Source organism: Leucopleurus acutus, assembly GCF_964270905.1.
Source record: "Leucopleurus acutus genome assembly, chromosome: 16".
Classification (NCBI taxonomy): domain Eukaryota; kingdom Metazoa; phylum Chordata; class Mammalia; order Artiodactyla; family Delphinidae; genus Leucopleurus; species Leucopleurus acutus.
This window is the reverse complement of record NC_139158.1, coordinates 10,147,604-10,172,130: the sequence shown is the minus strand read 5'-3', so window position 1 is coordinate 10,172,130 and position 24,527 is coordinate 10,147,604. Positions and strand designations below refer to the sequence as shown.

General features: G+C 52.7%; 2 protein-coding genes across 10 annotated transcripts in view; both read right to left on the bottom strand.

The window, feature by feature from the left end:
• Nucleotides 1–305: 305 nt before the first annotated feature.
• Nucleotides 306–15,529, bottom strand: NCF1 (neutrophil cytosolic factor 1). 2 transcript variants are annotated; one of them, XM_082858035.1, is made up of 12 exons: nt 15,458–15,529; nt 14,680–14,810; nt 10,275–10,355; nt 7,404–7,479; nt 7,087–7,252; nt 5,997–6,052; nt 4,459–4,581; nt 3,849–3,956; nt 2,882–2,999; nt 1,478–1,582; nt 766–911; nt 306–576 (listed from the first exon to the last, which is right to left on the bottom strand). In XM_082858035.1, exons 2-12 carry the CDS (start codon nt 14,749–14,751, stop codon nt 446–448), a joined length of 1,182 nt encoding a protein of 393 aa, XP_082714161.1. In that variant the 5' UTR covers nt 14,752–14,810; nt 15,458–15,529; the 3' UTR covers nt 306–445. The 2 variants fall into 2 exon arrangements, with proteins under 2 accessions (XP_082714161.1, XP_082714162.1); XM_082858036.1 differs by having other exon boundaries at nt 306–573.
• Nucleotides 15,530–23,296: 7,767 nt separating this feature from the next.
• GTF2I (general transcription factor IIi) overlaps nt 23,297–24,527 on the bottom strand; it is a 146,102-nt gene continuing 144,871 nt past the window's right edge. For all 8 annotated transcript variants that reach the window (XM_082857692.1, XM_082857685.1, XM_082857686.1 and 5 more), the window contains one exon: nt 23,297–24,433. The gene's annotated coding sequence lies outside the window, so the exon portion shown is untranslated. The remainder of the gene's footprint in view (nt 24,434–24,527) is intronic.

Below are 24,527 nucleotides of genomic sequence, written 5' to 3'. Positions count from 1 at the left end.
CCTAGGGCCCTGGCTCCCCTCCCCTCCCAACTATGCACTGTGTCTACTCTTCTTCAGAACTCTTCTGCAGTGAGGCCAGAGTTCAAGTAGGCAGTCTGTCAGACAAACAGTCAGAGGGGACTGGGGTTTCCTCTTGCACTTGGCCTTGTGCAAACTTGGTCTTGGGCAAGGCCAGTAAAGTATGCAACCGGACCTCAGTTCTTGCACCTTCCCCCATTAGAGCTCACAGCCTTCAGTCCTATTTCTAGAAATACCAAGGGTGTTGCCCAGCCCGCAGCGCGACTTTGCAAACCATCAGTCCACTCCAAGCAACATTTATTAAGGGTGGCGAATAGCTAGGTGGGGCGGGGCCAAGGGCTGCCGTCTGCCGCCAAACCTCAGGCTCTATACATGTATATACAGGGATAGGGGCTGGAGGTGGGAAGAGCGACATGTGGGGGCGGCCTCAGACGGCGGAGGCCAGCTTCCGCTTGGTGCTCTCGCTGCAGCGGTGCAGGATGAGGTCTGCGCTGGGCCTCGGGGGCACGGCCGGCTGCGGCTTGGGGCGCTCGGTCTTGAGCGATTCCTCCTCCTCTCCTGGAGGACAGCGCCAGCTGAGGCCCGCCCCGCCTGCTCGGCCCCGCCTCTCTTCATTTTCAGGCCCCACCCCTCAAGGCCCCGCCTCTTATCACCCTCGATGCTGGCCACGTCCCTCCTCACCTCCGGCCCGCCCCGGGGCCCGCCCCCAGACTCAGGCCCTGCCCCCAGGCCCCCGCCCTCACTCACTCAGCAAGCTCCCTGGGCTCCGGGGCCCCGGCCGCGCCCCGCGGGGACGCTGCTGCAAAAAACGGACACTGTTGCGCCGATAGGTGTCCTGGCTGAGGCGCTTCCGTGACCGTTGGTGGATGCTGTGCGCGTTGCGGATGGACGACCTGGGCACAGCAGGACAGGGGCTTTGGTCAGCGCCCCACGTCCCTGCCCTTACCGCGTCCCTGCCCGAGGGGACTCTCATGGCCACCCCTGGAGTCCAAAGACTAGCCCGGGGAGGTTGAGAGTGGGAAGGAGGCGGGGTGGGGGGGTCCAGCACAGCCTGAGCGGGGCGTGAAGGCGACTGTCCCTCACCGACGCGGACCCCTGCCCTGACTCAGAGCCCAGGCCCATTTCCCACACCCCTCCCCAGCCGCCAGCCTACCCCCTCCCCAGGAAAGCCCTCCGAACTGCCGCAGCCCTCACGGGCCATCCCAAGGACTCTAGGCATCGGAGCCGCCGCCTCCGCCTCACACCTCTGCTTTCCCACCGCCCCCGTGCCAGCCCCAGAGTGTGGGAGGGGCCTCCATCCAGTGAGGGTGCTGCCTACCCCGCCAGGCTGAGCGCCCCTGCACCATCTCCCCTGCCCCAGCACTGCCTATCCAGGGCCTGGACAGACAGACGGAAGCCGCGGTATACCCTCCTCAGCCCCGCCCAGCCCACGCCCCCTGCCCCGGGGGCTCTTGCTCACCTGCGGGGCGGCGCTCCCCTCTTGATCCGGCTTTGGGCCTGGTCTGTGTCCTGCCCTGCCTGTTGCAGGTACATGGATGGGAAGTAACCTGTGACATCTTCTTTCCTGCAACAGAGGCAGCCCTTGAGGCCTGAGCAGCTGCAGGGGCGGGGCCTCAGACATGGGGTCAAGGCTCCCTCTAAACAGTTGGGGGTCAAGGCAGCTGGGAGGTTGCAGACAAGGCAGCCAACACCAGACCCTGCACCTGTGTGCCTCAGTTTCCTCATCAATGCCACACAGGCCTTCCCAGTTGTGACCCTGGGAGGGGGAGGAAGTTAGCAGATCCATCTCCCCAGGGACAGGTGTTTGCTACAAAACATCTGCAATATTGTATTTGTCAGTTTTTTCTTTCATGGTGATTGCCTTCTGTGTCCTAAGAAACTTCTGCGTACCTCCAGGTCACCAAGTTCCCTTATGCTTTCTTCCAAAAGCTTCTTAGTTTTGGGTTTTGTGCTTGGTAAAATCTGTGAAATGTTCCAAATAAAGGTGTATGGTGTGAGGCAGGGGTCTAGGTTCATTTTTTCCCCCCATAGGGATATCCAGTTGTTCCAGCACCATTTGTTGAGAAGCTTTTTCTTTCCATTCTCACTACTGCATTTGGTAGTAAAAAAACAACAGCCTTTGCATAATACAAACCTCACTCTGTAAAACTCTGATTCTTCTTGGCTGGTGGGAGACTCACAAACATTGTCTCAGGGTGCATAATGGGGGTTAACTGAGTTTGGGTCAAAAAACTAATTCACTTTGCTGTACAGCAGAAACTAACACAACACTGTAAAGCAACTATATGCCAATAAAATTTTAAAAATAAAAGGTTGAGAAATCCTGCCTCAAAGTCCCCAGCCAAGGGCCACGCTGATGGGGGGGTGTTGTGGCCACAAGCTCACTGGGGTCACGGATGGGCCCTGTGACTCAGGGCTCTGAAATCGTGTGCAAGACCCTGGGATTCTGCTTTCCCCAGAACCAGGAAAGCAAGTTAGTATTCCTACGTTCACTTGGAGGAATAAACAGATGGAAATTGCAATGAAGGATTTTAAAAGGAAAAGGGATGACAGGGTCTGCTCTAGCAGCTATCAAATATAATAATTAATACAATTAATTGTGTTGCTGGAGAATGAATAGATGGACTGGTCAGGGGACGTGACCCCAAGTCACAAAGGAAAGGTGTGCCCACTCAGATAAGAACACTGAACCCTGAGACACGGGCAGGCTGGGATTATCACGAGTCTGCTTCCAAAATGGAAACAGCCCAGAGAGAGGCAGTGGCCTACCCAGAGTCACACAGTCAAGTCGGCACTGGCCCAACCCCAGGCCAGGCTGACTCTCAGGGCAGGTGCAGTGGGAGGGAGGGCACAGCTCTCCTACCTGATGACCCACCAGCCATCCAGGAGCTTATGAATGACCTCGATGGTTTCGCCCTGCTCCAAAGATATCTCATCCTCCAATAGGGCAGTGTAGGCTTCGATGGTGATGTAGGGCTCACCTGGAGAGAGGAGGGGCAGAGTGTGAAGCCCCCCCCCCCAGCACGGGGCTCGCCACCCCGCCCCTCCTCTCTGGGCCTGGGGCTTCCTCCAGCTGGAGCCCAGGACCTCTCTCCTCCAGCCCTCCCCCCTCCTCGTGGAGACACTCTGGACTTGTGCCCTCTGCCTACTCTACCCAGGGGAGCTCGCCCGCTCCTACCCACCATCACCCACACCAGAGGCCAGGAGCACCCATGACTGCAGAGACCTGGCCAGGCACCTGCACACGAGGAGTGGCTAGGCAGAAAGTGCAGAGGTAGAGCACCCATCCAGTGGCACCTGAGCTACTCAACTCCAGTCCACTATTGGCATGTGGGGCTGCAGGCCCAATACACACGCCTTTCCCAATTTTTAAAGAGGAGTCATAAATCCATATAAAATTGTAAGATCTTTCTATTGCAAAATACGGGCAACCAATACTAAATTTTTTCAAACCCCACGTGGGACCCATCCAGCCCAGGGGCTGCCAGTTTTTCCATTCTAGTCAGCCATAATGCCCCCACCTCCAGGCAGCCCTCCTTCCTGAGCCTCAGTTCGGCTCATCATGCAGCTTCCCACTGGACCCAGCCCCAGGCTGGCTGCCACACTGTGTCCCAGGCTGACCTTATCCCCCTCACCTCTATTCTACCTCCTGGTTCCCCCTGTCCTGACTAAGGGCACCACCTCCTACCCCACCTAGACCCAACCTAGGGTCTCAGCCCTGCCTCCCCTCCTGCCCAGCCCACAGTCATGTCTGACCCCAAAGCACTCACTTCTGGCTCTTCAATCCCGCCCCTCTCTCCCACCCCTGAGGCCGAGGAGGGGAGGGGCACCTTCATAGTTGGGTTCTGGGTCTTCTGCCTCATCGGGACTGTCCAGGGGCTCCAAGTAGGACGCCGGGACCCAGCCGCGCTTTGTCTTCATTTGGCAGAACCACCAGCCTGTGCCAGGGATACGGGGCGGTAGGTCTGGGCGGGCCTGGGAGCCTCCCTCAGCCATCGGCGGGGGGGTAGGGGTGGGTGAGAGCACTCAGACACAGACACACAGGTGTCCAACACTCAGATCCAGAAATGTCACCTTCACCACACTCTACACCAAAATCACACACACCAGTACCCACAGGGTCACAGAACTACAGCTCAGAACCCACATCACACACATGGTGAGAAGTTCACCTGTCCACCCGGATATAACCCCCAGAGACGCACAGTCACAGCCCAGAATGTGTGCAGATCCCCAGAGCTGCCCTGGGGCACACTCTCAGGGAGAGGGTGACCCACAGTGTGGGGAGAACAGTCAGGGCCCCGAAGGAGCCAGAGCCCCCCGGTGGGCCAGGCGGGGAGGAGGCCTGGGGCTGCCTGGGGGGCAGAGCCTTGGTGGGGGCCTGTAGCCATGGGCCCAGGCACCAGGGGAGGGCGGTCCAGGCAGGGCGGGGAGGCTGACCACTCTGGCTCTTCTCCACGACATCCACCACGTCGCCTGTGGCCAGAGCCATCTCGGAGCCTGAGCTCTTCTCATAGTCAGCGATGGCGCGGTACGTCTGCAGGATGATGGGGCCCGTGATGTCTGGGTAGAGGGAGGGCAGGGTGAGTGGACGTTGTGGGCGCCTCGTCCTGGCTCTCCCCTGTGGGCCCTGTGTAGGCCACCTGAACAGGCACTGGCATCCTGTCCCCACCCAGCTCCGGACAGGCCAGGGGTAGACGCGCCCTGTATACTGGAAAGCAGCAAAGACAAGCTAGTCTTCGCAGCCCTGCACTTATTGAGCACCCAGTGTGTTCCAGACACTGGTCACACACTTTACACACGGTCTCTTTCTCATTTGATGTGGGTAGCGAGCAGCCCTTCTCAGCTTCAAGGTGCACACAAATCACCCGGGGATCTTGCGGAAACACAGGTGCTGATTCCACAGGCCTCTGGTGGGACCTGAGGGGCTACATGTCTAACCAGCCCCCAGGCAGTACTGCTGCCGCCTGTTATGGGCTGAATTGTGTCCCCCCACCCCCAAATTCATATGTTGAAGCCCTAACCCCCAGTACCTTAGAATATGAGTGTATTTGGAGATAAAACCTTCAAGGAGGTGATTAAGGTTAAATGAGGTCATAAGGGTGGGACCCTGATCCAATAGGACTGGTGTCCTTATGGGAAGAGGAAAAGACACCAGGGAGCTGCATGCACAGAGAAAAGGCCATGTGAGGACAAAGCAACAAGGCAGCCGTCTGCAAGCCAAGGAGAGAGGCCTCAGCGGAACCCAAACCTGCCCACAACTTGATCTCAGCCTTCCAGCCTCCAGAACTATGAGAAAATTCATTTCTCCTATTTAAGCCACCCACTCTATGACACTTTGTTATAGCAGCCTGACCTAAGACACTGCTGGTCACTGGACCACACTTTGAGTAGCCCAGAGTACTTGACCGTGTGTCCCACCGACTGGCTGAAATCGTGCTCCACATTTAGTAGCTGTGTGTCCCTTGTCAAGAATCTCAACTTAAATCAAGCCTCAGTGTTGTCTAGTTGCAAAATGGGGATAATAGCACAGTTGTACCTATTTCATACTATTATAGAGATGATTACATGAGTTAATACATGGAAAACATTTAAAATAGCGCCTGGCACAGGGTATGTGCTCGATAAATGTTAGGTAATGTTATTAATAATTATCGTGCAATAAAGACTAGATACTGTCATGCCCCTGAGTCACCCCTAAAAGCCACTTCTGCCCCTAAATCTGTTCATTCATTCAGCCAGAACATCCTCTAGGCTCTTGGGAGCCAGGGTCTGTGCTGGGCGCTGCAGCCATGGAGGTGAGCCCCCTTCACTGACCAGTGACCCTCAAAGACCCCAACACTTCAGTGCAGCCACCAAGACCCTTCACAGCTGCTCTCAACTCCTGCTCTTTTCCCTGCACACACCGAGCTCAGGGTCCCTGATGGTGTCAGCAGTCCCTTAGGGTGACCCTCACTTGGCTGACCCCGGCCTCTCACCTGCAGCATTACTCTTGCCATCTCTGGGCATCAGGTATGTCTCTGGCTTTTTCACCCTGCATCAGAGAACAGTCTGGGTTAGACGCTCAGCTTCCCCTGGAGAACAGCATGCTCCGGGCAGACCTACGGAAGAACTTGCCAAGAAAGTTCCCAGAAGGAACGTGGGAAATGGGGGCCGCCGCAGAGAGAAGGTAGCAACTGGACTAGAAGGACAGGGCTTTGAGGAGGACAGGCTCTGCTCAGCCAGCCCGAGGAGGGGCCCCAGCCTCCTGCAGACCCAAAGGAGAAGGTTCGTGGGCCAGCTCCCTTCTGCTGGAGCCTCGAGAGGGAAGCCAACAGGAGTGGGCACCCCTAACCCCAGGGCCAGTGGGAACTGCCCCGCCCAGGACCGGGGATGTGTTCAAGGGTCCAGAAGCACTGGCTGGAGCCCTGCTGTCTCTACGGCAGCCCTGTCCTCCAGGCCTCCCCCAGCACTCAGTACCAGAGGGGGACAGAGAGAAGGACCTTCCGCAGCACATTCCCGCGAGATCTCATCAGCATCTCCGATGCTGTCCACGCAGGGCCCTGAGCACAGGAGATCCCTGGGGCGAGGGCAGGCAGAGAATGAGGTGACAAAGGATAGGCAGGGGCCTGAGACAGGCTCAGGAAGGAACAGAGGCCACCGGCCCCCCACGTCCTCTCGGGGGCTCCACACTTCACAGTTTGTAAGCACTCTTCCCAGCACCCACTACTGCATCTGGCCCTCACCACCCGGTCACAGAAGGGGAAGCTGCTTTCAGAAGGCTCCAGGTCCCACGGCCAGGCAGCCTCAGAGTCAGGACAAGGACTTAGGACCTTAGACCCCCAGCCCACAGTGCCTCCCCGCCAACCCCCAGCACCCTGAGGCTCAGAGGGGTCCAGGTAGAAACTTGGCAGGGATGCTGGGGGTGTCCAGAGTTGGAATCCTGCCTCCTTGGCTTTCCCTGCTGTGTGACTTTGGGCAAGTCACTTCCCCTCTCTGAGCCTCAGGCTCCTCCTGTGTAACATGGGGATAGTCCCACCCACTCCAGGCAAGGGTCTGACCACCACCTTTCCTCCTCCCGCCACTCACTGGCTGTCCGTGGGGAGCTTGAGGTCGTCAGGGCGCACCTTGAAGAAGTTGAGGAGGTGGGGGCAGCGGGAGATCTTGACAGGCAGGTTCATGAGTGAGTTGCAGTACTCGGTGAGGGTGCCCTGGCGGCTCTCGGCCACCCGCTGCCCATCAAACCACCGCGGGGCTGGGCGGACCAGGGAGGGGCACCAGAGGACCAGTGAGCACACTCGAAAGGTCAAGTCCGGAGAGGGTGGGAGTGGAAGGGGCAATTGGAGGGCAGGTGAGGGGAGCTGGGACAGGTGAGCCTGCCCAGGTGACTCAGGCCTGCTCCTCACCTGGCAGGTGGGGTATGATCCTGTTCTCTGAGTTGATGTCCCCTGCCTCGATAGGAAACATCTCCTTTAAGATTTTCTAGACAGAAAAGCAGATGTGAAGGAATCTGTTTTATTACAGCACTGTAAAACACAAAATTGGACATGACCTAAATACCCTTCCAATTGCTCAGGCTAGAAGCTCCTGGTGGCATCCTGGATTCTTCTTTCTCTTCCACCTCACATCCAATCCATCAGCAAATTCTTTCGGTTCTGCTCCCCAAATCTATTCAGAATCTGATTCTTCTCACTACACTTGCTGCCACCACCCTGGTCTGAGCTTCCACCGGGTCTGGTTATTATAATCTTCTTAGGTCACTCACCCCTCCCCCTCCCTTGTCTGTCCTCAATCCAGCATCCAGAGGGATCCTCTGAAAACCTAAGTTGCATCCTGTCCCTCCTCTGCTCAGAACCCTCCCTGCCTCTCAGCTCACCCAGAATGGAAGCCAAAGGCTCCGCATTGGTCTACCAGGCACCATGTGACCTGCCTCTGCCTGCCTTGCTCACCTCTCCTGCCCCACTCTCCCGCTGTTCACTCTGCTCCAGACACCCTTGAATGCTCCAGGCCCACTCCTGCCCCAGGGCCTTTGCATGTGCGATTCCCATTCTTCCCCCACACAGATCCATAGCTCACTCTCTCTCTCTCTTTCTCCTTCTTCAAGTCCTTGCTCAGATATCTCCCACTTCAGTGAGGCCTCCTCCCTGACAACTGTCCTTCCTTGTCCCACCCTTCCCACCTCCCCTCCCTGCTTTATTTTTCTCTGTAATTCTAAGGACCATCTAACGTACTATATAAGTTACTTATTTTTTCGTTTGTCTGTTATCCTGACTCCTCCACTAGAACATAAGGTCCACTAGGGTGGGCAAGAATTTGCATCTGTCTTTTATGCCTTTCAGCAGCATTTCCTTCTCACTAAGTAGAAAGTGCCTGGTACTTAGTTGGTGCTCAATAAATAGTGGTTGGATGAATGAATGAGTCGACCAATTAATAAAAGAAGCTAATCCTACAATGGAATAACCCAGAACAGTTTAAAGAGGTGAGATGAAGCCCCACAAAGTATCAGCATGGACTAGTCTCAAAAAATGTAACCTAGTGGGCTTCCCTGGTGGCACAGTGGTAGAGAGTCCGCCTGCCGATGCAGGGGACATGGGTTCATGCCCTGGTCCGGGAAGATCCCACATACAGCAGAGCGGCTGGGCCCGTGAACCATGGCCGCTGAGCCTGCGCGTCCGGAGCCTGTGCTCCGCAGCGGGCGGGGCCGCAACAGTGAGAAGCCCGCGTACCGCAAAAAAAAAAAAAAAAAAAAAAAAAAGTAACCTAGTGACAGTAATAAGATTGAGAAAGAGGCAAAAAGCACACTGATGGCATTTATATGCACTACAGAAAATGCAGGCTCCACACTACTGCATGTTGTTTCTGTGCTGTGCGTGTGTGTGTGCGTGTGCGTGTGCGTGTGCGGTGTGCGGTGTGTGTGTGTGGCCACCCAGGGTAGGAGCTGGGACGGGATGTGAGATGAAGGGCGACTTCCACTGCTTTTGTAATGTTTTATCTCCTTTATCTTAAAAACACCTTATCTTAAAAACACCTTAGGGCTTCCCTGGTGGCACAGTGGTTAAGAACCCGCCTGCCAATGCAGGGGACACAGGTTCGAGCCCTGGTCCGGGAAGATCCCACAAGCCGCAAAGCAACTAAGTCCACGCGCCACAACTACTGAGCCTGTGCTCTAGAGCCCTCGAGCCACAACTACTGAGCTGACGTGCCTAGAGCCCGTGCTCTGCAACAAGAGAAGCCACCGCAGTGAGAAGCCTGCGTACCGCAAGGAAGAGTAGACCCCATTCCCACAACTAGAGAAAGCCTGCGCGAAGCAATGAAGACCCAACGTAGCCAAAAATAAAATGAATTTTAAAACAAACAAACAAAAAAACGCCTCATAGCAAACGGCCCAGTGATATCAGTTGTGACTCCAGGTGCTGGGTGTACAAGGCTGGTTACAGTTTTCTTTGCATTTATCTGCATCTCACTTTAAATAATTCACACAAGAGAAGTGCAGGAACCTGCACGCTTCCTGAAGCCCCTTCCCTGGTTAAGGAGGGCCCTGCGTGTGGAGTGGGCCCTGGGGGAACCCATCTGGCTTTTGTGGCCCCTCCATCCATATGACCCTGTCTTAGACCAGGACCCAGCACCGTGTGCACTGTGACCCCCGATGACCACCCCCAATTTTGTCCAACCAGCCACTGGTGTCGGGAACCCTGAGGGATTCTCTCATGTAAACCTTGGTGATAGCAGGCACCCACAAAGCAAGAGGACCCGGTTTCTTGGGTGTCAGGATCATCCGCCCTCCTCCTAATCCACCAGGGGTCCTCATCAGGCCAGTGACGGTGAGTGACAGAGCAAGCTCCTCGGATGACACCTGCGGTGGTGACACTGGCAGGCTGTCCCCGGCAGGGACAGCGCAAGCAGGGCCCTTGAGACGGCCCCCTTGAGATCCTGTGGAATGGGTGCAGAGTTTTGGTTTGGGAAGACAGACATATTCAGAAATGGGTGGTGGTGTTGGCTGTGTGACATTGTGAACGTACTTAATGCCACTGGCTTGTACACTTAAAATGGGTAAAGTGGTAAATGTATGTTATGTATATTTCACCAAAATAAAAATTGCTTTAGTGCTTTTTAAAGTTAAAAAAAATAATGCCCCCTTATCTGTGGGCTGGGAGGGGACGGGGGGACTCTGGGTTCCTCAGCTCCTGGTCAGCACCTAGGCCGCTCCCCTCCCCAAAGGGCAGAACTGGGACTGGGTGTGGCATCCCCTCCCTGGACCCCCAACACAGGGCACTCACATGGAATTCGTAGATCTCAGTGAAACGCCGATAGACCACCTTCTCAGACAGGTCCTGCCATTTCACCAGGAACATGTAGACCTGGGGGGCGGTAGAGGTGGGGCATCTCGTTCAGCCATGCACCTGGGCAGCCCCCCACCCCATGGTGGAAGCCCACAGGACTGGGGGTGGGAGGGAGAATGCTCTTTGGGGTAACCTGGGCCATAGAAAGAGCACCAAGTTCATGGTCCCCAGGGTAAGAGGAATGACTTCTCTCAAATTAACTCAAATTCATCTGTAAACTGGAGGTAAAAGTAGGACCTCACTGCTAAGGCTGGTATGAGAGTTAACAGAAGGTAAGATACAGAAAGGGCTGGCCTCAGACAACACAAGAACTCAGTAAGCTGTTGTACGGTTCCATTTCTATGAAATGTCCAGGGAGTTCCCTGGTGGTTCAGTGGTCGGGACTCTGCACTTTCACTGCCAAGGTCCCAGGTTCAGTCCCTGGTCGGAAAACTGAGATCCCACAAGCCACGCATGTGGCCACACACACACACACACACAAAATGTCCAAAAGAGACAAATCTATTGAGACAGAAAGTAGATTAGTGGTTGCCAGGGGCTGGGCGGGGCTGGGGGTAAGGGGGCTGAGGTTTGACTGCTAACGGGTATGGGTGATGAAGAAAATCTTCTAAAATCAATTGTAGTGATGGTTGTGCAACTCTGTGAGTATCCTAAAAACCACTGAATTGTACAATTCACATAGGTTAATCGTATGGCATGGGAATTATATCTCAAAAAAGCCATTATTTAAAAACAAACAAAACAAAAAACCTCAGGAAGGAAAAATAGGCCTGCAAAAATAGTTAGGAGAATACCACTCAGCCGCAAAAAAGAACAAATTACTGCTATGTGCAACCATGTGGATGAATCTCAAAATCATGAAATTATGCTGAGTGAAATAAGCCAGGCGTGAAAGGCTACATATGATTCCGTATCTATGACATTCTAGAGCAAACACAACTAAATTAAGGTGGAAAAAACCTGGGGATGGGGAGGAATGACTGGGGTGTGAGATGGGGTGATGGTCACGGTCTACATCTTTTTCTTTTTATTATTTTTTATTTTTTACAGTCTACGTCTTGATGAGAGTTTGGGTTACGTAGGGAGATGTACTGTCAGATCTCAGCAAATGTATCTCTGAGATTTGTGGGTTTCATTTTACATAAATTTTCCATCAAAAGAGAAAAAAAACTACAGAAAAATACTGAACTCTAGTTGTGATACGCATGCTGAAGTACTGGGTTGGCCAAAAAGTTCGTTCAGGTTTTTCTGTAAGGTCTTAAGGAAAAACCGGAATGAACTTTTTGGCCAACCCAACATTTAGGACAGTGTACTGATGTTTGTAATTTGCCTTGAAATGCACCAAAAATAAGATAGATTGATGGGTGGATGGATGGATGGAGGCATACATGATAAAGCAAGTACTATAGGAAATGTTAATGGTATAATCAAGATAGTAAGCATATGTCTGGTTGAGTTTGTTTTTTTTTTTTTTAAATTAATTATTTATTTTTGGCTGCGTTGAGTCTTCGTTGCTGTGCACAGGTTTTCTCTAGTTGTGGCGCATGGGGGCTACTCTTTGTTGCAGTGCACAGGCTTCTCATTGCGGTGGCTTCTCTTGTTGCGGAGCATGGGCTCTAGACGCTTCAGTAGTTGCAGTACACGGGCTCAGTAGTTGTGGCTTGTGGGCTCTAGAGGGCAGGCTCAGTTAGTTGTGGTGCACAGGCTTAGTTGCTCTGCAGCATGTGGGATCTTCCAGGACCAGGGCTTGAACCTGTGTCCCCTGCATTGGCAGGCACATTCTTAACTACTGCACCACCAGGGAGGTCCCTGGTTGGGTTTTTTGTTTGGTTTTGTTTTGCTGTAAAAATTTTTTTCAACTTTGCTGTATATTTGAAGTTTCTCAGAATATAATCTTGGGGAATAAAAAGAATAGCTACCAACGGGGATGATAAAAATTAGATGGTTGTGATAGTTGAAGAACTTTAAATATACCCAAAGCCATAGTGCACTTTAAATGGGTGAACCTGCTAATATTTTACATATTTAGAAGTAAAATTAAATCAACAAGGATTTTTTTAACTTTAAAGTTGGAAACAAACAGAAACAAATGAACTTAACTATATATAAAATGGATAATAACCTAAATATTAAAGGAAAATGGAAAAGAATCCAAGTAGCTTTTAGTTGCAGCACTTTCAGTATTCTCAGTCCAAAAGGACCAAAAGAACTGCAAAGAAAACTTAAATTTGACTTAATAGGTTAGTAGGTTTATTGTTAATAGTGGCGTGGGTGTAATTATTCTGAAACAAGTTTATGCGTATTTTAGAATTGAGCAGAAGAGTGAATATACTGATCTCTTTGGGAGCCAGGGTTCCTGCAGTGAGAAAAAGGAGCTACATACATAAAGTGATGAGAAGCACGGATGATATGAAATAGCTATTTCCTCCAGTCTGTCCACTGGAAAGGCAGTCATGAGCCATGACACCTTGGTGGCAATGAGCACACCTAGCTTCCAGATCTTGGGTTCTAATATCACTCCCACTAAAAAGAACCAGGGCTCTTTAGTGAAATGCTTGAGTCCAGGACTAGGGCTGGGAAAGTCCAAGTTAAGCTGGCCCACTTTGTGCCATAAGAATGTACCCAGGTACCCTGTCCCCCACCGCCCCTGCCACAAAAAAAAGAATGACAGGATATATTAAAAAAAAAAAAAAAAAAAAAAGTACAGAAGCCAGCCTGAAGGAGCTCCAGTCACCAAATCTGGGACATTCTGAGCATCAAAATAAGTAATGATGGTATTGGATTATAACTCACTGAATAAAACAGGAATCCATGGATCTATACTGACATAAATAAGGAAGAAGGGAAGACACAGGAAAATGTTAACTAATAAATGCAGAAGGACCGATAGAGTTTAAAAATCATTATTTGGCAATCATTATAGTAATGGGATTCAGGCAAGAGTCACACAGATACTATAAGGCACAGGATATTCACACAGCTTTACATAACCTCCCCATAGTTTAGTTATCAATTACAAAGGGGAAAAGAGTAACTTTACAGCAGAGAAACTTGGAGGACACGTCCAGGACTCAGTGATCAAAGTTAACATCACCAATAAAGGAACAAATCAAAATCACCTGCCACCTGATACGATCCATGAAAAGAACGTATCAATACTTCTGGGGTGTTCCTGCATTACTGAGATCTAACAAAGTATCAGACACACCCGAATCGAGGGGTGTTCTGCAAGATAACTGGCCCCATCTCTTCAAAAAGTCAAAGTTGCGAAGGACAAAGACCGATTAAGACGGATCTGGATTTAAAGACGCCAAAGAGACATGACAACTCAGATGCAACAGGTGATCCTGGATAGTTTTTGTTCGTTTGTTTTAATTTGTGTGATCTTGGATTGGCTCCTTGACCTGAAAAAATTTTCCTACGGAGGGACAAGAGGACAATTGGTAAAATCCGAATAAAGTCTGCGGGTTGCATAACAGTGTTTTATCAGTGTTAATTTCCTCATTTTGACACCTTTGGTTATGCAAAAGAACGTCCTTGGTTTTAAGAAATACACACCTGTAATAAATACTTAGAGGTAAAGAAACACAGCGTCTCCAAATAACTCTCAAATGATTCAGAAAATGTATATTCAGAGAGAGAGAAAGCAGGAGGGACAAAGAGACGGAGGGGGAGAGACAGAGAGTGAGAGGAGAGAGGAAACGTGGGTGAAGGAATATTGGAGTTATTGGTGTTTTGGGGGACATTTCTGTAAATTTGAAATTATTTCAAAATTAAAAGTTAAAAAAGCAGGGTCTTGGCACATACACTACAAGTGCCAATTTACTAATTGGATCCCTCCCTGGCCTTCCTCTGGGTTTGGGGACCCCGTGATGGGATGGCCATGTCTGGGCCTGCACTTCTCCAGCTCCCCCAGGGCAGGAGGGGGGACTCCTCTGGTCCCTGTGGTGGTGTCACCCTACAGGAGGGGTCACGACTCTAATGTAACTGATCGCCACCAGGGCGCTCTCCCGCCGCGGGGACACTCGCCGGGCGCGGAGAGGGGACGCCGGGCTGCGGCGGGAAGCAGGGCGTGGGGTGGGCGGGCGGGGGCCGGGGGCCAAGCCGCTGTCCTCGCACCGAGGGCCCGGGTGGCGGCGCGCACCTTTTGAAGGGCGCACATTGGCTGCGGCCCCGGCGGGCGGCCTGAGGCCCAGAGCCGGGGAGCCTTGGCCGCGGCCCCGCCCCCTCACCCCTCGGCCGCCCGCGTCTCGGGCCGGGAGTCCCGGGGCTGCGCGGGGACCGGCACCTGCGCCCCGCCAGTCCTGTCCCCACGCGCAGGGCGCCTCAGGCCGGTACTCACGTAGTGCTGGCTGGGGACGTAGCGCTTCTCGAAGCCCAGGAGGGCGATGTGGCGAATGAAGGGGTCCCCCATGGCTGAGCTGCGTGCGGCCCCCTCTTCTCCGGGGCGCTGCGGGCTGAGACTTAAATAGGCTGGAAAAAGGAAGTCGCCTCTGTCGCGGCGGGGCCGCGGGCAGGAGGGGGCAGGGAACGTGCAGATAGGGTTTTGCTTCTTCTTTCAGTTTCTGGGCTTCCTCGGGTTCCCGTGGTGCGGACATCGGTGGCCTCACGCACGCAGTTGTGCGGGGACACGCCCGTCATTGTCCCCTCCGTGGCCCACAGGGCCCCGCAGGAGGGTTGCCTGACTCCCAGCTCTCTCCTCCTGGCTCCTCTGAGCCAGCCACGCTGGCCCCTCTGTTCCAGGTGCTCCCATCTCAGGGCTTTTGCACAAGCCATTCCACCTGGCCCGTCTCCCACACACCTGTAACTCCCACCCTCCTCTTCTACAGGTTTCTACTCAAAGGGCACCTCCTCTGAGAGGCCTTCCTTGATATAAACTTCACATAAAATAGCAAAACTTCATGCGGACCCCACCCCTCTTTCCTGCTTTCTTTTTTTTTTTTTTTCCAGATCACTCATCACATTTTTGTTTTTACAGTGTCTTTCCCTACCAGAATGTGAGCCCCATGAGAGAAGGGTTTGGCCTGTTTTGACAAGGGCTCTGGCCCCAACCCCTAGAGCTGGTGCCTGGCACACAGTGGGCCCTCTGTAAGCATTCGGATAGTAACTGCATCACTCACGAAGTGATTGATGGAATGAATCCTCCAGGGGAGCGTGTGCAAGCCTCAGGTGTACATCCCGGGTGACTGTGGCTGAGGGCAATGGGCAGCGGGGCAGACTCAGTGAGAACCGCGTTCAAATCCTGATCAAAGAATGGCCGCTCAGAGCAGATGTGGTTTCCTCTTGAGTGAAAGGGGGCTCCCAGCTCTGATGAGAAGGGGGAGAAGGGGATTTGGGATGGAGGGGTGAGGAGGACAGCAGCTTGCTGGGGGAGAGGCTGGGGCCTCTCTCACTAAAGCCTGGGGTGCTTGGCCAGGTAGATGGGGAGCCTGGGGGGCTCAGAGGTTATAGAGCTGGTTCAAGGTCACGCAGCAAGTGGCCTTAGACCCAGGCAGTTCAGCTGCAGGCTCAGGTGGGCAGGGCCAGTTTGTGGCCCAGATCCCCAGATTCCAAGATGGAGAGATGATGGCAAAGCCCATCAGCACTGGGAACACTCTGAGAGCCACAGGTCCCCCTGGACCGCCAGGGGTGAGGGTTGCTCTCTGGCAGGGGATTTTATCTAGGAAGCCCAGCGTCCATCTCCTCTGCTCTGAAAGGTCTGCTTGGCAGGTCCCTTCTGGTCACTGCTGCTCCCCGATCACCCTGAGGTCACCAGCCCTGGGTGTGACCAGCCTTGCAAGTCCTTCCTCTGATCATTCCCATTTACACATCTAGGATCTTCCTGCACAGAAGGATGATGCACTACTCGGCAATGGGCAGGAACTACCGGACACAACACGGGTGAACCTTCCAGACACAATGCGGGGATAGAGAAGGCAGACACAAAGCACACCTGCTGCAGCATGCCATTGACACCAAGCTCAAAAACTGCCCATGCCAGTCAGTGGGGTTGGAAGCCAGGGTGACCTCCAGTGCGGGGGGGTGGGGGGGTGGGGGCAGCAGTGAGTGGAGGCAAGTAGGAGGTGGCAGGTGATCTGCTCTGTTGATAAGGATGCCATTTCCACAAGTGCACTCACTTTCTGAAAATTAACCCAGCCCCAGGCACGTCAGTTTCGTGCACGGCCCTTTTTCGTGGGTGTGTTGTACCTCAAAAGAAAGTTGAAAGCAAAGAACATTGAGTGGGATCACATGATGGATGGCAGTCCTCACTTAATTCCACATCAGTGGCCCCTGCAGCACAAGGCCCTTGGCTCACGGCTGAGTGGCTGTCCTTTCATTACTCACTAAATGCCCCCTCCCTGAGGGACGCTCAGCTTGTCTCTGGTCTTCCCCGTCCCATGTGGTGCTGCCTTGCGGTCCCCACACAGAGGTCAGACTTGCAGCACTGGCTCACCTGGGAAGGGTAGAGGAAGTGGCTGGTGGGGCTGGCTGCAGTGGTACCCACCCCCCACCCCACCCCACCCCACCCCACCCAACCCCCGGCGCCGGGTCTGGTCGTGGCCCGGGCACTTCCTTCCCTTCTTCTCAGCGGTCTTTCCACTCTTGCATAATTGCCCGGCCAGGCTGCTCTGTCCTGCAGACACCAGGCACAACTCAGCGGCCCAAGCCATCAGCTGCTACCTCTCCACTTCCCTCCTATGGTCTCCCCAAACGTCGCCTTGCTCCTTACCGCGCCCAGGCAGAGCGCAGGTGTACAAACCATGAAGTGCTAAGAACTCATGCTTACCTTGTAAGGACCTCCGTGAGCAGGCTCACAGCCTTTTGTTGGGATGAGATAGATTTACTTGAATGCATGGATGAAACAAGTGAGTGACCAAATGCTTAATTTTAAAAAATGAACAAAACTGGAGGTAATTAATAAATAAGTTTGTTTTAGCGGGGGAGACACCAACTTACAAAGTTTAGAACTTTCAAATTGTGAAATTATAGAAAACTGCAGAAAAATGAAGTTTAACTAAACATAAAATTTTAGCTAACATTATAGATATCTTGTTGTCCATCACCCAGGTATTAGGTGAATACCAGAGCCCCCAGAATCACACCCCCCCCCCACTTCCCTCTGAGTGCTAACAAAGGACTCAACCTGGGTCAGGAGTGCTTTATCTTTAGGATCACATCTTATCCTCACAATGAGACTATCAGGTAGGTACTGTTATTCCCCCTACTTTATAGATGGGAAAACTGAGGCACAGAGAGGTAAATAGGTTGCCAGCACTGGGAAGCAAAAAGCTGGGTCTTGACCTAGACAGTCTGGACCCTGGACCCACGCTCTTTTTTTTTTGGCTGCGTTGGGTCTTTGTTGCTACGCGCAGGACTTCTCTAGTTGCGGCGAGCGGGGGATACTCTTCATTGCAGTGCACAGGCTTCTGATTGCGGTGGCTTCTCTTGTGGCGGAGCACGGGCTCTAGGCGCGCGGGCCTCAGTATTCGTGGCGCGTGGGCTCAGCAGTTGTGGCACATGGGCTTAGATGCTCCGCGCCATGTGGGATCTTCCCGGACCAGGGCTTAAACCCGTGTCCCCTGCACTGGCAGGCGGATTCTTAACCACTGCGCCACCAGGGGAGCCCTGGACCCACGCTCTTAACCACTGGCTCCCCTGAGTGAGTGAATGATGACTGGGGTTCACGAAGGAGCCAGACTGTGCAAACGCCCCAAAGAGGGAGATTCTCACAACAGGCCAGACTGGACAGGAAGCAGGGCTTCCCAGTCTGGCCCAAAGACCTTGGCCTCTCCAGATGCCGCCTTCCCCAGATGGACGGGGCTGGGCAGTTCCTCAACCAGGAGATCCCCTAGGCTGGGCCTTGGAGACAGGCTACATGGAGAAAGGTTTGGCCTGAGGGCCTGAGGCCCAGGCAGTGCCCTCTGGGATCTCCTGTCAGGCTTCCCAAGATGGGTACAAAGCAGCCCTGGCTGCGGGACACTTCTTCCCAAGTCTAAATTAAGCCCCTCCCACTGGCCCCCAGCTAGGCAGTTCTCACCTGGCGCCCGGAGGAGGCGGGGCCCTGGGCCGCTGCTGGCCTGTAGGCTGAGGGCGCCCTCGGCGGCGAGGCCGGCTGTGCGGGCGCTCTGAGGGCAAGCAGGGGTCTGCGTGGAAATGCCGGCCACGCACAACCTGCCTCCCAAGGGACCCTGAGCCTTCCTTTCTCAGCAAATCAGACCAGGCGTGGGCTCGGGCTGGGTCAGGGATGGACCTCGAGGCCTCATCAGAAGAACCGGGAGCCTGCACTCAGGACCGGGGCTTAGGACACACCCGAGCCACACGTGGGAATCCCTTCTCCCCTGGGCCTGATGACACTGCTGTCCAGTCCTTGGCCTAGGGACACAGGAGCGAGGGCTCCAGAGCTGGACGTGCACAGGAATCAGACTGAGCCTTTGGTCTGTAGGAGGCCACGTACACGCCAACCGCTGGTTATGAGCACATGGCCCGGAACCCAGCCCACACTGACCTCCTCCCACACAGGGTTGTGTGCCCTTGGGCAAGCTCCGGGCCTGTTTTTTCATCTGTAAAGTGGCATTAGCAACCGTACCTACTCCATGGACTGTTGGGAGGATTTAGGGAGGTCCGAGGCAGTTTCTTGCCGTTTAAACCGGGCCTTGAAGGAGGGAAGTGTCTCACGGATGAGAGCTGGCACTCCAGGCTGCTGGGGCAAACTGTGCAAGCCTCAGACCCCAGGGCAGGCTTGTGCTCTCTGCCGCAACCGTCACGGGAGCCGTCAGGGCGTGGCGCAGCCAGTGGCCTGGCCCCGGGAGAGCTCAGCAGTGTCTGGGGCCGTGGGCGTGGGATGGGGACTTCCCAGACCAGGCTGGGGAGGACAGCAGTTTGTTCTGGGGGGCAGGGCTGGGCCTGTCCCCTCTGCACTCCGGCGTCTGGCAGGGGTCCTGACACCAAGAGGGCCCTTAACAAATACCAGGTGGACAGGAACTCTGCAAGCTGGTCCCACTCCGAAGCCAGGAGCCCAACGCCGGCCCCCAGGGACTGCCTGTGCCCACCCTCCCGCCCCACTTCCTCCCGGGGGCCTGATGTGTCACACGGTGAGAGCTATTTGAAGCTCACCTACCGACCATCAAGGCTAAATCCAGCAGCGTGCTGCCGCCTCAGGGGGTTTTGTGGTGATTTGTCTAGAGCTTGAAGCTAATTCCAGTCACGAGAACTCCCGCCCAAATCCAGTCACCAGGGCTGGGCTGCCATTTCCACATCTCCCCAGCCCAGACACAGCGCAGAGGAGCAAGCTGGTGGCGTGCTGAAGCCCGTCTGGGACCTGCCCAGGGCTCGGTACCTCTGCTACTGCCCAGCGGTGCAGAACAGTAAAGACGCACAGGCCTGGGGTGACAGGCTTGTCACCTGTAGACAGATGGCTTGCTTACAGAGGTTCCCGGCAGGGTCCCATCTTGCCTCAAGCACCAGGGGTAATGATGCCGCTCCCGAGACAGAAAGCTCCTCTTCTGAAGGCCAAGAGCCAACACTTGCTCCGGCTTTTCGACCACATGCCACAGGGTGCCTGCTCTGACCTTGCCTTTCTGGAAACCTGCACTTGCTATTTTTCATTAGGGATTATTTTTCCTAGAGGATATATTGATAGATGGGTCGTTGTCAGGGAGAAGACAGTTTGTCTACATTACAGAGCATGCAGATCTATAGATCCTTTCAGGATTTATCTAAACCTTCTTAGGAGCCTTGGAGGTGGGCTTTCGCTTCTGCTGCCTCTGGTTGGGGATCGTTCAGTGAATGAGTCGGGGCTACTCGTTTACTGAAACGAGTGGGAACAGCTCTCACTAGGTTCCCCCAGGCACTGCCAAGCACATGGTCTTTGGTGAGGGTCATTATTGCTTTCTACAACTTGAGGCACTGTGGGTTTTAAACAGGCATCCTGAGATCATGCATGAAGTTGATGCTACAAAAGGCCCATCAACCACCTGCTCTTGCTTCTGAGAAGGAAACCCGGCAGGAAACACTGTTACAAATGGGCATTGTATCATAGCTTGTTTTCAGTGCTACCTTTCCTGATACTTCCTCAAAATAAAACCACAAGGTACGGGGTGGGGTGGGGGTTGGGGGGTGGGACAGGACAGGAGGAAGGTGACACACAAGACCATTGTTGACCAGAGCAGGGGAGCTGGGAAGCCAAGGGGCTTTGCCGTTTTTCACCCAGCATCCGGGGTTACAAAGCCCCTCTGGAGCAGCAGCTAGGTCCACCCGTTGTGACTCGTCAACGGGCCACCATACCCTGAGGAACTTGTGATTTCAACCACCTGCTACAAGCCGCTTTCCTATCTGCCTTCTGAGCCAAGAAAGCTGGCAGCCGTGAGGGGAAGTACAGAGAGCTAACCATCCCTTTAGTAGGTAGTGGAGTAAAACAGAACCCAAACTGCAGAGGTTGGAGAGCAACTCTACGGGGGTCTAACCAGAAGGCTACACAGCCCCACTTGCGCTCATCCTACTGGACTCAGAGCTGCGTAGAACAGGGACCTCAGAGACTGCCTCAATTCCCCAAATCCTGTCTCCCTCTTCTTCCCTATCATAGGGAAACCGAGGCATCCCTGGGAGACCACCACATCTTTCAAAATACATAGTCCAGAAAGTGGGGCTTCCACTTAGCAAGGCGAGACCAGACTGTGACAGTTACCTGTCCACTAACGGTTAAGCCAACCAGGATCTTGAGTTTATTTAGACTGGGGCCTGGGGTGTGGAAACTGGAGAGGTCTGGTCTCTCAATCTCCCTCTCCAACGGACCTTTCCGGTTCCTGGTGGGGAGGAAAGAGAAAAGGCAGAAATGAAGCTAGAGGATGCTCACGTAGCCAGCCTACTTCAAAGGGGCACTGGCTGCCTGCCATAGTAGGCAGCTCTGTCCTGGCGACACTGGGCGCTACAGACCCGGGCCCAGTCTCGTCCCTCAGTCTCGGAGGTAAGACTGTGCCAATGACTTCATTTCTTGTCTTTATTTCCTCATCTCTCAAATCCCAAGGTGGCCTGGGCATAGGGCGTGAACGCACAGTGAATAAGCCGAACCTCACTTCCCGCATCGCAGATGATTCAGATCAATGAAAAGATAAAAAGGTCTCTTGGGACGTGCTGACTGCTCAACAGGGTTAGCTTATGTGCACTCGCACAGTCTGAGTGGTGGCAGGCTGCAAATGCAGAGATTTCTCTCAGCACTGCCGACAGCCGTGCCCACAGCAGCTCTGCCCACTGCCCGAGGGCAGAGGCTGCCCCATGAACAGAGCTCAGCTCTCCCCGCCACCCAAGGCCCAGAGCTGGGCACGGGGTCGTTAGCACTTGGCCCAACTCCACCAAGCGGGGTTTAATGCATACAATCCTGCGATGGACACACTTCTTCGGTTCCACCGTTTTTCTGTTGGCAATCTTACTTAATCTTAACAGCTGTCCAAAAGCAGAGCTTGGGTTTGGTCACAAGGCCTATGTTCCCAGTCGTTCTGCTGCATTTCCTGGTAAAATAAGGTTTAACCATCAACTATCATGGAATCAGGACGTGTTCCAGAAACACATTAGAATTACTGATGAGACCTGTGTGGACTGTCGTTTGTTTTTTCAGTCCGGTCCTTACTGATCTAATGAAGACCTTGCTGGCCAAGTTTTAACACCCCTCACCCCGTGAGGAATCACGTTATCTATCCACTGTCTCATTTCTGCATGCACCACCTGTTCACTAACACAGGCGGTGGAAGGCTTGTCTTGTAGGTGGTTCCTGGGCTCCGAATGAGCAAGCCAGGGCAACACTCCAGCCATCTTTAAACAAGCCCACGGTGCTGAAACCAGGGCTAATCTGACCATCGCAGGTAAGGAGGCAAATTGCTAAGCCAGTCACCTCGCCAGGAAACAATGCTGTCCTACGGAAGGCTTTGCTTAGACGCCCGACTGTGGGAAGCAGGGTTAATGAGGTGTGTTAAAACGACAGTGAGTTAATAAGTAAAAATGACTTATTCCACCTCCAGGCTCTTCCACTCAAAGACAGATAGATGCAGGAACAGCACCTCTTGCCTGAGGTTCAACATTTCTTAAAGGAACCAATAAGCCTGTTTAGAGGAGAGGCAGAACGGGACAGGACAGCATTCTTAAACCTTTTGCGTGTCACCACGAGGAGGACGCAGCACTGGTTCTGTGCTGTTGTCCGCAGTACAGAAACGGATGCACTTGCTAGACGTTAAGAAACTTATATATATATATATATATATATATATATATATAAAAGCAGCTTTCTAATAGTATATATAAAAACAAAAGACGTGTGTATGCATATATACAGAATTTTCATACTGGATGTATACGCTTGCACTGGGAAACAGATCTCCTTGTAAGTCTGTGCTCCCGCAAACTTTCTGTTAAAGAGTTACATGTACAAGCTTAACTCCTTTTAAAAGCAGCCTTTGGATGACTACGGTTCTCCAGTGGCTGGGATGGGAAGCGTGGGTGGAGGCAGCAAGGTTGTGAACACCTTAAGAACACGGGAAAGGAACCCTGAGATTCTACTGCAGCAGCTGTCTCCTCCTAATGTCGGTTGGTAAGTCAGGAACAAACCAGTTTGGCTTTCCCTGAGGTCACACTTGTAAAAGAGAGGCAGAGGGTGATGGTGGAGAGGGACAGAGAAGACCTGGAGCCAGTGTGTGGTTTTCATGGGGGAGGGGCTGACATACGGGCTCTACCCGGGGAGGGACCCTGACCTCCAACATCATGCGTTTGCTGCATACAGTTGGCATGTCACAGATAAAAAGCTAGGGGGCTCCAGTCCCAGCTCAGCCCAGAGGCACAGCAGTCTCAGACACACCGTGAGCAGTGGTGTCCTGACAAGGGACTGAGCCTCTGGACCGTGCCCACCTAAGCTCGCCTTGCATTCCGCCGAGCCACCCCAGGTTTCCCCACACAGTCATGAAAACACCTTAGAAAGAAATGAATTAGTGTGTGAAAGGCATGGATGGATTTTATTTATTACCCTATATCTACAATTTAATTTGAGGTAAAATATAAGCAACACATAAAAATGCCTATTTCTGCTACCATGTAATATAATTCTCCATCGTGAATATTGTGATAAAGCTAATGAAAACTCTATGCCATCACATACTCTAGCTTTTCATATAGCTGGTATTTTACAACTCTTACTGTTTGTGAAATCTCAACACATGTAAGATTCTCCTACAAATGGCGCAGAATATCCGAGGGTGCCTAGTCAGCTTGCTGACCCCTCACTCCCCACACTGGAGCCTCAGTGTTACAAGCAGAACTGTAAAGTAATGAAGGCAATGAGACGCCCTTGAGTCTGATCCGAGCTGGAATAGTGTTCCAAAGAATTCCACACCACAACGGGTTACACGACTGTGAGGCTTTAGTGTCATTCGGCTTGCCCAAACACTTATACCTCATCTGGAACTTCTGCTACACCATGCATTTTATTTGGATGAAAAGTAAATGTGGATGGAAGAGGTTCTCTGTACTCCATCTATAAGCCACACGCTGAGATACTGACCTCTTACTGGCTGTTAGGTGATCCAGATGGTTGGTTTTTAATTACGATAAAAAACATATGAACCATGATAGAGAGCTTAGGAAAAGGTTTAGTCAAATATACAGATACTAACTGTTCACTCAGTCATTAAGGAGAACCGTGAACAAAAGGATCAATTAAGTGACTTTTCAAATAGAAAAACTAAAGAGCTGAACTATCACAGGTTATTTTCTTCACTGCAGAAGCTGAGATGTTCCAGTAGGAGAGATCTTCACTTGATTGGGAAACAAACACCACAGCTGAAGGCTCTGCTGAATACGTAAAAAATCTGATGAGATTCATCCCTGTCATTTTCCCTGTCGTTTTTCCAGCACTGCTGTAAAATCCTTATAATACATTCCAAAGTAAACCAGCCATTCCAAATCTACAGTCACTCTGCTCTTTAATTCAATTCACAGAACTGCTGAAAAAGTAGACATTTCTATCTAAAAGTAGAAAAAAAGGTTTGTATAGAAGGTATTTCTGTTATACAAGTATATTACACAGCTTGGGGCAGTAACAGGTCCGAAAAGCTCTTCTCACCCACTGATACTTTAAGCTAAAATAGGAGAGAAAACAAACAAGCAAGAAAACAGGTTAATCTGATTATAGGAATTTGTGACTCACTAATATCTCAACTTAATTACCACTTA

Excerpts from the sequence above, each read along its gene's own strand:
- NCF1 (XM_082858035.1), bottom strand. The coding sequence starts at position 14,751 with ATGGGGGACCCCTTCATTCGCCACATCGCCCTCCTGGGCTTCGAGAAG. Across the intron at positions 7,480-10,274 it reads CTGAGATCTACGAATTCCAT|AAAATCTTAAAGGAGATGTT; the intron begins GTGAGTGCCCTG and ends TTTTCTGTCTAG. Across the intron at positions 4,582-5,996 it reads TGGCAAGAGTAATGCTGCAG|ACATCACGGGCCCCATCATC; the intron begins GTGAGAGGCCGG and ends CCCTCTACCCAG.